General features: G+C 43.3%; 1 protein-coding gene across 1 annotated transcript in view; it reads right to left on the reverse strand.

Moving 5' to 3' along the window:
- LOC111949821 (short transient receptor potential channel 4-like) overlaps positions 1 to 12,646 on the reverse strand; it is a 25,012-nt gene that overhangs the window by 8,042 nt on the left and 4,324 nt on the right. Inside the window, exons 5-11 of the mRNA XM_070433903.1 lie at positions 9,349 to 9,489; positions 8,964 to 9,140; positions 8,569 to 8,769; positions 3,114 to 3,189; positions 915 to 1,054; positions 477 to 620; positions 4 to 148 (exon numbers count right to left, since the gene is read on the reverse strand). Coding sequence (XP_070290004.1) covers positions 4 to 148; positions 477 to 620; positions 915 to 1,054; positions 3,114 to 3,189; positions 8,569 to 8,769; positions 8,964 to 9,140; positions 9,349 to 9,489 — 1,024 coding nt within the window. The remainder of the gene's footprint in view (positions 1 to 3; positions 149 to 476; positions 621 to 914; positions 1,055 to 3,113; positions 3,190 to 8,568; positions 8,770 to 8,963; positions 9,141 to 9,348; positions 9,490 to 12,646) is intronic.

The raw sequence follows: 12,646 nt of genomic DNA on the forward strand, positions 1-12,646 counted from the left end.
CGCAGCGGATGCCCTTGCATCCCTTCAGTCCCTCGTCTGTCTCGTAGTAGAAGTAGAGCTGGTTGAGCCCGTTAGCGAAGGCCAGGAGCACCAGGCAGTAGATAAACAGGAACTTAAGGATGTCCAGCAGCATCCTGCCCAGAGAGATCTGGAATAATGAGGATTATCGTCATATTTACATTTACATTTATATTCATCATCATAATCATCATCATAAACGAGAACATTTCATATAATAAATTGCAGCTCAGTGCTTTACAGATCAGTATGTATGTATCAATATTCTCAGAGTAGGTGATCTAGGATCAGGTCCCCCCCCTGACCATGTAATATTATTAATTGTGAATTAAAAGGAAAAACTGATCCTAAATCAGCAGTCCTACTCTAAGATGCTTAATACATACTGCTCCTGGACATAACGACAGAAACATAGTATTAAATGACAAATCATGTAAATGTAGTATGATAATCCTGACCTGTAGAGGTCCCAGGTGGGAGTTAGCTGTAAACAGAGAGATGAGGCGGAGGGAGCTGAAGATGTTAGCGATGGCAAACACAGCCTCTGCTACCAAGGTAGGATGCCACATCTGCCATTCGTTCCTGGCCCTGAAGCCACTGTACTGTGGGAGAGAGGGAGAGACAGAGGGGACAGGTCAGTCTACTGTGGGAGAGAGGGAGAGACAGAGAGGGGAGAGGTCAAACTCTACTGTGGGAGAAGGGGGTGAGACAGCGAGGCGGCATTACATAGTAAGTCCAATAGGCCTTCTCCACCGGACAACTTTTGACGAGCGTGAGGCGCTCCTATTCATTTAAATGAAGCCTGAGTGTAAGGTGGTTGTATTTTCAAGAATTCGTCAACGATTTATTCTAGCGTATTTCATATTATCTAGTACACAACAACCATCATACAGTACCTTGACATAGGCAACGATCTTCAGAGAAATGGTAGCCAGGTACAGAGCGTTCATAACAAAGTCCATGAGGTTCCACCAGTCATGGATATAGTCCTGGAACCCTCCATCCCACATCTGTTTAATCTCTGTCCAGATGAAGCCTACAGGACAGAGAACAGACCAGCAGGTTATGGTATATCCCAAATAGCACCTTATCTCTTACAAAGTGCATTACTTTTGACCAGAGCCCTATGTAACTCACCCTATCCCCTACATAGTGCACTACTTTTGAGGAGGGCCTATGGGGGCCTGGTCAAAAGTAGTGATCTAAATTGGGAAAATGGTGCCATTTGGGACGCAATCCTAGGGTTAGCGTTGTCATGCCTGTCTGACGCCCGACAGAGCTAATTTTTCATGTCTGTCTCACTTCTCTGATCTATGGCCACATTCCTCAGGTCACATGCGCCAAATACAACAGGTGTAGACTTAACCGTGAAATGCTTGCTTACGAGCCCTTCCCAATGATGCAGAGTTAAACTATTATAATAACAATTAATTAGTAATACAAGCGGAATAAAATACACTAGAATGGAGCTATATACAGGGAGTACCAATACCAGATCATACCAGTATTTCAGGTAGATATGTACAAGGCAGGGTAAAGTGTCTCAGTATGCACGTGTGTGTACAGATGTAGGATCTTCATTGTATCACTTTTCTGTTTCCGAGGATGTTCCTGCATAGCAGGAAATGCAAACTTGTAGTGTATTTGAGTTTTAACAAGGCTTCTAAAGTTTGCCCTAATGAAAAATGTATCAACCCCCACCAAAATGTCCATTAATTATAATCCACATAATAATTCACATTTCCTGGTGCTGCAGGATTTTTTTCCTGCTGTAGCAAACAGGCTCAAATTAAGATCCTACATCTGTATGTGGTGTTTATGTTTTAGGTATGCGTTTGTGTGTTATGTGTATGTGCGTATGTAGTGTATGTGAATGTGTGTGGATTTTGTGTGAGAGTGTCATAGTAGTTTGTGTGTGAGTGTGCATAGAGTCAGCACAATATAGGGTCAGTGTATATAGTCTGGGTAACCATTAATGAACTAATTAGCAGTCTTATGGCTTAGGGTAGAAGTTGTCTCAGAGCCTGTTGGTCCAAGAGCCTATGCACCGGCAACGTTTGCCGGACGGTAGCAGAGTGAACTATGGCTTGGGTGGCTGCAGTCTGGCAATTACTTGGGCCTTCCTTTGACACCGCCTGATATAGAGGTCCTGGATGGCAGGGAGCTCGGCCCCAGTGATGTACCGAGGTGTCCACACTACTCTCTGCATCGCTTTGCGATCGAGGGTGGTGCATTTGCCATATTAAGCGGTGATGCAGGACAGGTAGACAGGTATGAACAGGTAGCATGCCCATGCATCCTGCCATGCGGTTGCACTGAACAGAACACCATAATGGAAGTTACATAGGACACTCATGGGCTGGGTTGTCTTACAATGCAGTGTGAGTTCAATGCATGAAAACTAGGTGTAAATGGTTGATAGAGTATTTGGCTGAAACACAAGCTTGGTTTCCACCATTTCCTGTCAGAATTGTCATCAACTATCATTAACATCAATAGCAGTCTACTTGGTTTGTCTCAAATGACTCTATTATCAGCTGACCTTCTGTGGAGTTGACATCTTGTTTGTATCAATGAAGCACCATGTTGTGCAACTCTGCAGCACGATATCACACACAGCACACGACAACACACACACACACACACACACAACACACACACACACACACTACACAACACACACACACACACACACTCTACCCAGTACCACATGGTAGATACCATTCCACACAACAATAGGAGCGCCCCTGTCTGTTGGGTCTGTAGAAACGATGTGCTGGGAGGCCAGCAGCAGCAGGAACAGGAAGTGAGATTAGGACGTTTGTGGCAGATAAAAACTGTATGAAGGGCTCCTAATGATGAAGAAGAAGATTAACTAATTGACCAATAGGTCTAACAGAATTCAACCTCAGGTTCCTGACAGATTTTTCCCATCAGACCAGATTCAAACTGAACCCTCCGGTTGCTGCCTGCCTATCTAACCTCTAGGCTACTTGCCTGATGAAGTGTCCATAGCGGCTTTAGAGAGACCAGGTAGCAGAGGATAAGAGGGGAAGAGGATGCGCGATGAAGACACAGGTTAGTAACGTTCCTGCCATGACACGCCTCATCCAGGGAACCATCGTAACCAACGAGACGCAAGGCAGCTTGACAGTTGGCTGGCGCTACAAACTGGAGGAGAGAAATTGAGGAAGGAGGGAGGAGGAAAAGAGAAGGGGGAGAAAGGGAGTGAGGGGAGGGAGGGAGGGAGAGGAGGGAGGAGAGGAGGGGAGGGAAGGAACGGGAGGGAGGAGAGAGGAGGTGGATCACCTTTATGATACATACTAATTAGTTTATTGGAGACGTTGTTCTAATGCAACTTCACAATGTTTACTATTCTTTCTCACTTGCTTTCCACTGTCCACATTGAACACTGCCAACGAAAACAGCACATCTTGCAACCTGGGCATTTGGTACACATACATACTGGACAGTTGGAGGACTACAGCATGACAGCATACTGGACAGTTAGAAGTTGGACAGTACAGCATACATGCATACTCACATAGAAAGGTTACACATACAGAAACAGTTAGACAGTTGGTAACAGCATACGTGATACAGCATACTGACAGTAGACAGTTGGGTAACAGCCAACTACATTAGAAGTTGGGTTACAGTATACAGCATACTGACAGTTAGAAGTTGGGACAGTAACAGCATACTGACAGTTAGAGGTGGGACAGCATACAGCAATACTGACAGTTAGACAGTTGGGTACAGCATACACACACTGAAGTTAGACAGTTGGGTACAGCATACTGACAGTTAGACAGTTGGGTACAGCATACAGCAACACTGAAGGTTAGACAGTTGGGTACAGCATACTGACAGCATACTGACAGTTAGACAAGTTGGATACAGCATACAGCATACTGACAGTTAGACAGTGTGGGTACAGCATACCTGACAGTTAGACAGTTGGTACAGCATACAGCATACTGACAGTTAAAGACAGTTGGCACAGCATGACATCATACTGACAGTTAGACAGTTGGACAGCATACAGCATACTGACAGTTAGACAGTTGGGTACAGCATACAAGCATACTGACAGTTAGACAGTTGGGTAAGCATACAGCATACTGACAGGAGAACAGGTACAGCATACTGACAGTAACAGTTGGTACAGCATACAGTCTATATATCTTAGACATTGGGTACAGCACTACGTTAGACATTGTACAGCATACTGACAGTTAGACAGTTGGGTACAGCATACAGCATACTAGGTTAGACACGATATCTACACATACTGACAGTAGCAGTTGGGTACTAGCATACTGACAGTTAACAGTGTTGGGCACAGTCATCACAGCATACTGACAGTTAACATGTACGCATACTGTTAGACAGTTGGTACAGCATACAGCATATCTAACAGTTAGAAACAGTTGGTACTTACAGCATACTGACAGTTAGACAGTTGGACAACATACAGCATACTGACATTAGACAGTTGGTACAGCATACACATACTGAATTACAGTTGGAAGCAGGACAGCATACTGACAGTAGCATGGGTACAGCATACAGCATATCTGACAGTTAGAGTTGGAACAGCAATAGCATTACTGAGAGTTATGACAGTTGGGTATCAGGTTTGCATACGTACAGCATACTGACAGTTAGACAGTTGTGTACAGCTAACTACAGTATACAGTTTGGTAGACATGGCATACAGCATACGAAGGAACAGTTGTACAGCATACTTACAGCATACTGACATTAACAGTTGGGTACAGCATGACAGCATACTGAAGTTAACAGTTGGGTAATCATACAGCATACTGAAGTTAGACAGTTGGGTACAGCATACTAATTAGACATGGTACAGCATACAGCATACTGAAGACATTTGTACAGTATTCAGTCTTGTACAGATACTGAGCTTAGACCAGTTGGGTACAGCATACGTACATACTGACAGTTAGACAGTGGGATACAGACATACAGCATACTACAGTGTAGGACAGTGGTCATCATTCATATACTGACAGTTAGACAGTTGGGCACATACAGCATACTGACAGTTAGAAGTTGGGTACAGCATACAGCATACTGACAGGTAGCAGTATACACAATACTTGGTACAGCATACTGACAGTTAGACAGTTGGGCTACAGCATACAGCATACTAAAGTTAACATGGGTACAGCAGTACAGCATACTGAAGTTGACAGTTCGCTACAGCATACAAAGCTACTGACAGTTAGACAGGTTGGGTACAGCATACAGCATACACAGTTGGGTACAGCATACAGCAATATTAACATGGTACTAGCATACAGACAGTTGGTAAGACTATACAGCATACTGACAGCTACTGACAATTAGACAAATTGGTATCAATCATATTATATATACAGTTGGTACAGCATACAGCATACTGACAGTTAGACAGTTGGTACAGCATACTACTACTAACTACTCAGTTAGACAGTTGGTACATCATACTGACAGTTACCAGTTGAGGTACAGATACGCATACTGAATCAGACTACTACTAATCAACTGACAGTTGGACATGGGTACAGCATACAGCATACTGAAGGTTAGAAACAGTTGAGTACACACTACAGCATACTGACAGTTGACAGTTGGGTACAGCATACAGCATACTGACATTAGAGGTTGGTACAGCATACACTACTGAAGATTAGACAGTTGGGTACAGCACATACAGCATACTGACAGTTAGACAGTTGGGTACAGCATACTGACAGTAGACAGTTGGTACAGCATACCATACTGAATTTAGACAGTTGGGTACAGCATACTAGTTAGACAGTGGGTACAGCATACAACATATCTAGCTATGACAGTTGGTACAGCAACAGCGATACTGACAGTGGGCACAGCATACAGCATACTGACAGTTAGACAGTTGGGTACAGCATACAGCAACAGTTAGACAGTGGGTACAGCATACAGCATACTGAGGTTAGACAGTTGGTACAGCATACATATACTGACAGTTGACAGTTGGGTACAGCATACAACATCAACTGACAGTTAGACAGTTGGGTACAGCAACAGATACTGACAGTTGAAAGTGGGTACAGCATACAGCACACTGACAGCGTTAGACATTTGGACAGTACAGCATACTGACAGTTAACAGTTGGGTACAGCATACAGCATACTGAATTGACAGTTGGACAAGTTATCAGCATACTGACAGTTAGACAGTTGGGTACAGCATACTTACATCTACTGACAAGTTGTACATCAACAGCATGACTGAAACAGTTGACAGTTGGGTCACATCGCATACAGCATACTGACATTAAGACAGTGTACACATACACATACTACATACAGTTGGTACAGCATACAGCATACTACATCGGTTGACAGTTAGGACAGCATTGAAGTACAGATGGTACAGCATACTGAAGGTTAGACATTGGGTACTATACAGTTTCTATACTGACATTAATCAGTGGGTACAGCTCTACAAGTTATACAATGTGTATCATATAATTGAGTTTGTTACAGCACTACTGACAGTTTAGACAGTTGAGTACAGCATACTGAGAACATTGGTACATTCATACTGACAGGAATTGGTACAGCCATACAGCATACGACATAGCATTGGACTCTACTGAGTTGAAGTGGGTACAGCATTCTTGACAGGTAGGACAGTTGGGTACAGCATACATATGACAGTTTGGAAAGTTGGGTACAGCATCCTGACAGTAGACAGTGGGTACAGCACAAACTGACAGTTTATATATATATCTCTATATATCAGGGAACAGTGTTACAGCATACAGCATACTGACAGTTGGAAAGTTGGGTACAGCATCCTGACAGTTAGACAGTTGGGTACAGCATACAGCATACTGACAGTTAGACAGTTGGGTACATCATACTGACAGTTGGACAGTTGGGCACAGCATACTGACAGTTGGACAGTTGGGCACAGCATACTGACAGTTGGACAGTTGGGTACAGCATACAGCATACTGACAGTTAGACAGTTGGGTACATCATACTGACAGTTGGACAGTTGGGTACATCATACTGACAGTTGGACAGTTGGGCACAGCATACTGACAGTTGGACAGTTGGGTACAGCAGTAAACATACCCAGCTAATGGAGGAGGTCTAAATTACACCCTATGTGCCATTTGGGCCGCGGTCAATGACTGTTTAGTCTGGTTTAGTCCAACAGCACCTCCAGCTGTTAATGACCTTAATGTGCCTGATCAGTCTGGTGAGTGTTACCAGCTGTCCCTGGCCTGGTCCCAAGTGTCCCTCCTTGGCATCTCTGTTCCTCTCTAATATCCTCCTCACACACTGTACTGCGCTGCGCCGGATGCTTTCTCTTCATATTGTCCTTGTCAGCATAGTTCCAGGAACTGTGGTGGATGTGTAACCAGACCATTACAGTTTGGCTCAACTAGGCTCAGCAGTGTGAAAAGGGCATTTCTTTCAGATCTGCCTCTGCTTACAAGGTTTGATAAGGAACACTCTGACTGTCTCAGGTACCATCTAAAACACTCTCTGTCTCAGTCGCTCTCTGACTGATGACCTCACTGATGACCTCATCCCCCACAATGCCCTGCTCTAAGTGATGGGGATCCATTTGGTTGTAATTTGTTCGTGATTCGGTTAGACTGAGATTAACCTCAACGTCACACAGAGCAGAGCAGATGGTTCAATCAAATCTCCCAGAGAGAAAAACATAACAATGTTTCATGAGGAACAGATTTGACGGACAGGCACTCTTTCAAACAGGAACTTGGAGTTCTTATAAATGTCTCTCTATGGAGACTTGAGTCTTATCTCTGTTCTATCCCTAACCGTAAAGGGATATAGCATGTTGTGTATTTTCAGCAGTGTCATACTGTAAATGTCCACCTCATGGAAAGGGTTAAAAGTATTAAGCAATGAATGTGTTTTTTCTGCAGTTCTCAGTCATCTTCACTCTCTGTGAGTACAGATGCAGTGTCCCCTTCTACTCAGTAGGGGGCAACATTTCACAACTTCCATTTCATAACTGTACTAGGGAATAGGGTGCCATATAGGACATGGCCAAGGTTGTTGTTTTCCTGTGCAACATGCTGCTTTCTGTGTAATTTTGATGTATTGTGAGTTAGTATTCCAAGCAAACATTATCCTATTAGTAGCATCCTTATTGCTTTATCATTATGTTTCATTACGTTCCCATCAAGGGACTGGACAGCAGACTGAGACATAGCTCCAGTACTGTGTTGTTTCACTAAGGAAGGATGCCATTTTCAGACACAACCTGGTGATTACCACAGAATTACAACTCCCATAGGAAGTCTCCACCCCAATCTGGCCATCTACTACTCCTAAATCCTATCTTAGAGATAACAGCAGACATTAGCTTCATGCTTTATCCACTGACATACAACATGTAAAACCCTCAGCTGTACTAAAGACATTGGGAGGGAGAGCCACCTGGCCGAGCTTCAACATGCAGTAAAATAACAATAAACACACCTTCCTGAGGAAACATGGGTTATGTCTTACCTCTTTCTGTGTGTATTTGATAGCCAGTTTGAGTCTGGCCAGGTCATTGGTGTTCTCATCCAGTAGAGGGTTGATGTCGTCTCTGTAGTTCAGGATCAGCTCTAGTTCTCTGGAGCTCCTGGTTTGGTCCAACAGGTCCTTGGCAAACTGTTTACACTGCTGAGATAGTTCCTCATACTCCGACTTAAACTCATTCTCTACCTGAAACAGTCAGAAACTGTTAGTTAACAGTCTTGTTCCACATAAGAATGAAGAGGATAAAGTCATTTCATAGTCCATAAACTGCTTATAAAGTACTTACACTGCTGAGACAACTCCTCACTCTTCTTTGACTCATTCTCCACCTCAATTGAATTTAATTAAATCAACTTAGCAAATATCTGTTAAAACCCCACCTTACTGAGTTCCTGTAGTTCCCAGGAGAGCTGGAAGGCTGTGAGGAAAGGGTCTTCACTGGAGAGGGCTATGAGTGATGGGCTGGCCAAGGCCTTGTAGATGTTGAGACGAGAGCGGGAGTGACGAAGACTATCCACATCAGAGCTGGACACGCACTCCATGCAGTTACAGCGCACCTGGAACACACACCGGTACTGGAGAGTTAGTGGAGGGAGGGCAGTACTGTAACTATCATACTGTACTCTACTATTGTATCATACTGTATAGTGTAGTGACTATTGTACTGTACTACATTACATACTATATCATACTGTAGCATGTAGTACTTAATCATTTACCATAGTACTACACCATAGTGTAGCATATATCCAGATTCAGACCCACCTCATGTGGCTGGGGCATGGACACCCCCTTCTGCACCAGCAGTTTGATGATCTCATAGTTGTTGGTGTGAGCTGCCAGGATGATGGGTGTGATGTCAGGAGTAAAGTTAGAGAACTGCTTGTCCAATAGGATGGGAGGAACCTGGAGGGAGGGCGGGGCAGAGATAAATAAAGTTTATAGTCAGATAGGGATGATGATGGGCAAGAGAGAAGATATGTGTTCATCAGATATCGATTGAAGAAGAAGACTGAATTAGACTAACTGAATTAATAAAACATTGTAGTATTCAATATCAATACCATAAGTTTTTGTTATGAACCAATACAATAGAGTACATGGGCTTAGGTTTACTTGAGAAGTTGTGGTGTGTGTGTGTGTGTGTGTGTGTGTGTGTGTGTGTGTGTGTGTGTGTGTGTGTGTGTGTGTGTGTGTGTGTGTGTGTGTGTGTGGTGTGTGTGTGTGTGTGTTGTGTGTGTCTAAAAACAGGCTTTTTAGAATTTTTGCAAATATATTAGAAAAAAAAGAATTGGATATCAGATTTACACAAGTATTCAAACCATTGCTCAGTACTTTGTTGAAGCACCTTTTGGCAGCAATTACAGCCTCATGTCTTCTTGGGTATGACACTACAAGCTTGGCACACCTGTTTTTGGGGAGTTTCTCCCATTCTTCTCTGCATATCCTCTCAAGCTCTGTCAGGTTGGATGAGGAGCGTCGCCACACAGCTATTTTCAGGTCTCTCCAGAGATGTTAGATCGGGTTTATATGTATACATTTGCAAAAATAAAAAATGTACTGTTTTGCTTGGACATTATGGGGAATTGTGTATAGATTGATGAGGAACATTTTTAATTTAAGACATTTTAGAATAAGTCTGTAACGTAGCAAAATGTGATAAAGGGAAGCTGTATGAATACTTTCCAAATGCGCTGTATGTGCTACCTCCTGGTGATGTCATTCGGAAACACCATACCAACATTCACTGCTATGCAGACAACACACAACTGTACATTTCGATGAAACATGGTGAAGCCCCAAAATTGCCTACCAGACTGTGTTTCAGACAAAAGGAAGTGGATGGCGGCACATTTGTTACTTTTAAACTCGGACAAAACAGGGGTCCCAAGAAACAAAGAGATCTGCTGTTTGATCTGACAATTAATCTCATCACAAATAAAACTATGAATGATCTCGGTGTTACTCTGTACCCTGATCTCTCTTTTGACAAACATATAACAAATATTTAAAGAGCATCTTCTTATCATTGCAAAAATCTGAAACTTTTTGTCAAAACATTATGCAGAAATGCTGATCCATGATTTTGTCACTTCAAGATTAGACTACCGCAATGTTCTACTCTCTGGCTACCCGGATAAAGCACTAAATAAACTTCAGCTAGTGCTAAATACGCCTGCTAGAATCTTGACTAGAATCCAAAATTTTGATCATATTACTCCAGTGCAAAACCTCTGGCTTCCTGTTAAGGCTAGGGCTGATTTCATTTTTACTGATAACCTACAAAGCATTGCATGGACTCCTTATTGTTCCTAGAATTTCTAAGCAAACAGCTGGAGGCAGGGCTTTCTCCTATCCTTAATTTTTATGGAATAGTCTCAACCTTTAAGTCTTTACTGAAGACTCATCTCTTCAGTGCGTCCTGTGATTGAGTGAAGTCTGGCCCAGGGGTGCGAACGTGAACACCAAGGCACTGGAGTGACGAACCACCCTTGCTGTCTCTACCTGGCCGGCTCCCCCCTCTCCACTGGGATTCTCTGCCTCTGACCGTATGAGTCGCTGGCTTGCTAGTGCTCTCCCATGCCGTCCCTAGGAGGGGTGCATAACTTTTGAGTATCGCTATACTCTAATTGAGTGGGTTGAGTCACTGAAGTGATCTTCCTGTCTGGTTGTGCGCACCCTCGAGCTCTTGCGGTGGGGAGATCTTCGTTGTCTATACTCCACCTTGTCTCAGGGTAATAAGTTGGTGGTCTGTTGATATCCCTCTGGTAGTGTGGGGGCTGTGCATTGGCAATGTGGGTGCGGCTATATCCTGCCTGGTTAGCCCTGTCCCGGGATAATTCTATAACCACTATGGTTGTTATTTGTCCCTGCTTGTCATCTATGAATGTTTGAACATCTTGAAGAATGATCTTGCCTTAATGACCATGTACTCTTATAATCTCCACCGGGCACAGCCAGAAGAAGACTTGCCACCCCTCATAGCCTGATTCCACTCTAGTTTTCTTCATAGGTTTCTGCCTTTCTAAGGAGTTTTTCCTAGCCAGCCACAATGCTTCTACATCTACATTGCTTGCTCTTTGGGGTTTCAGGATAGGTTTCTGTAAAAGCACTTTGTGACATCTGCTTTATATATCAATTTGATTGATTGATTGACAGGGTCTAATCATTTAGCGTGCGTCCCAAATGGCACCATCATAGGGCTCTGGTCAAAAGTAGTGCACTATATAGGGTATAGGGGGCCATCTGGGACACAACCACAGTCTGATTGGTCTCCCTCTGGGAGGAGATAATAAGGAAAGAGGCACTTGAGTGACCACTTCACTTACAGTATGAGGAAATACTAGATGACAGGATTACATTACTGTTCCCCTTATCACAACAACTCAGATCTAAGTGATGTTCCCGTAAACCACAGGTCTTCTTGTCATTGATTCCTGATGCTCCTGATGGTGTGTGTGCGTGCATGCGTGTGGTCCAGAGGATGTGTTTGCATTAACAATGTGAATTTGAAACAATGACTAGCATCGCTGGCAGTTAGGTCATGCTGTTGAGATGGAGTCTGACCTTATTATCATTATCTCTAATCTCCCTCAGAAGAGATGGAGAAAGAGAGGTGGAGAAAGAGAGGTGGAGATACATTAGAGATAGAGAAAGAGAGGTGGAGAAAGACAGGTGGAGATACAGTAGAGATGGAGAAAGAGAGGTGGAGAAAAAGAGGTGGAGATTTATTTTATTTTATTTATTTATTTTATTTTACCGTTATTTTACCAGGTAAGTTGACTGAGAACACGTTCTCATTTGCAGCAACGACCTGGGGAATAGTTACAGGGGAGAGGAGGGGGATGAATGAGCCAATTATAAAGATACAGTAGAGATGGAATAAGAGAGGTGGAGAAATAGAGGTGGAGATACAGTAGAGATGGAGTAAGAGAGGTGGAGAAAGAGAGGTGGAGAAATAGTAGAGATGGAGTAAGAGAGGTGGAGAAAGAGAGGTGGAGAAAAAGAGGAGGGGATACAGTAGAGATGGAGTAAGAGAGGTGGAGAAAGAGAGGTGGAGAAA

This window comes from Salvelinus sp. IW2-2015, linkage group LG22 (genome assembly GCF_002910315.2).
Source record: "Salvelinus sp. IW2-2015 linkage group LG22, ASM291031v2, whole genome shotgun sequence".
Taxonomy (NCBI): Eukaryota; Metazoa; Chordata; class Actinopteri; order Salmoniformes; family Salmonidae; genus Salvelinus; species Salvelinus sp. IW2-2015.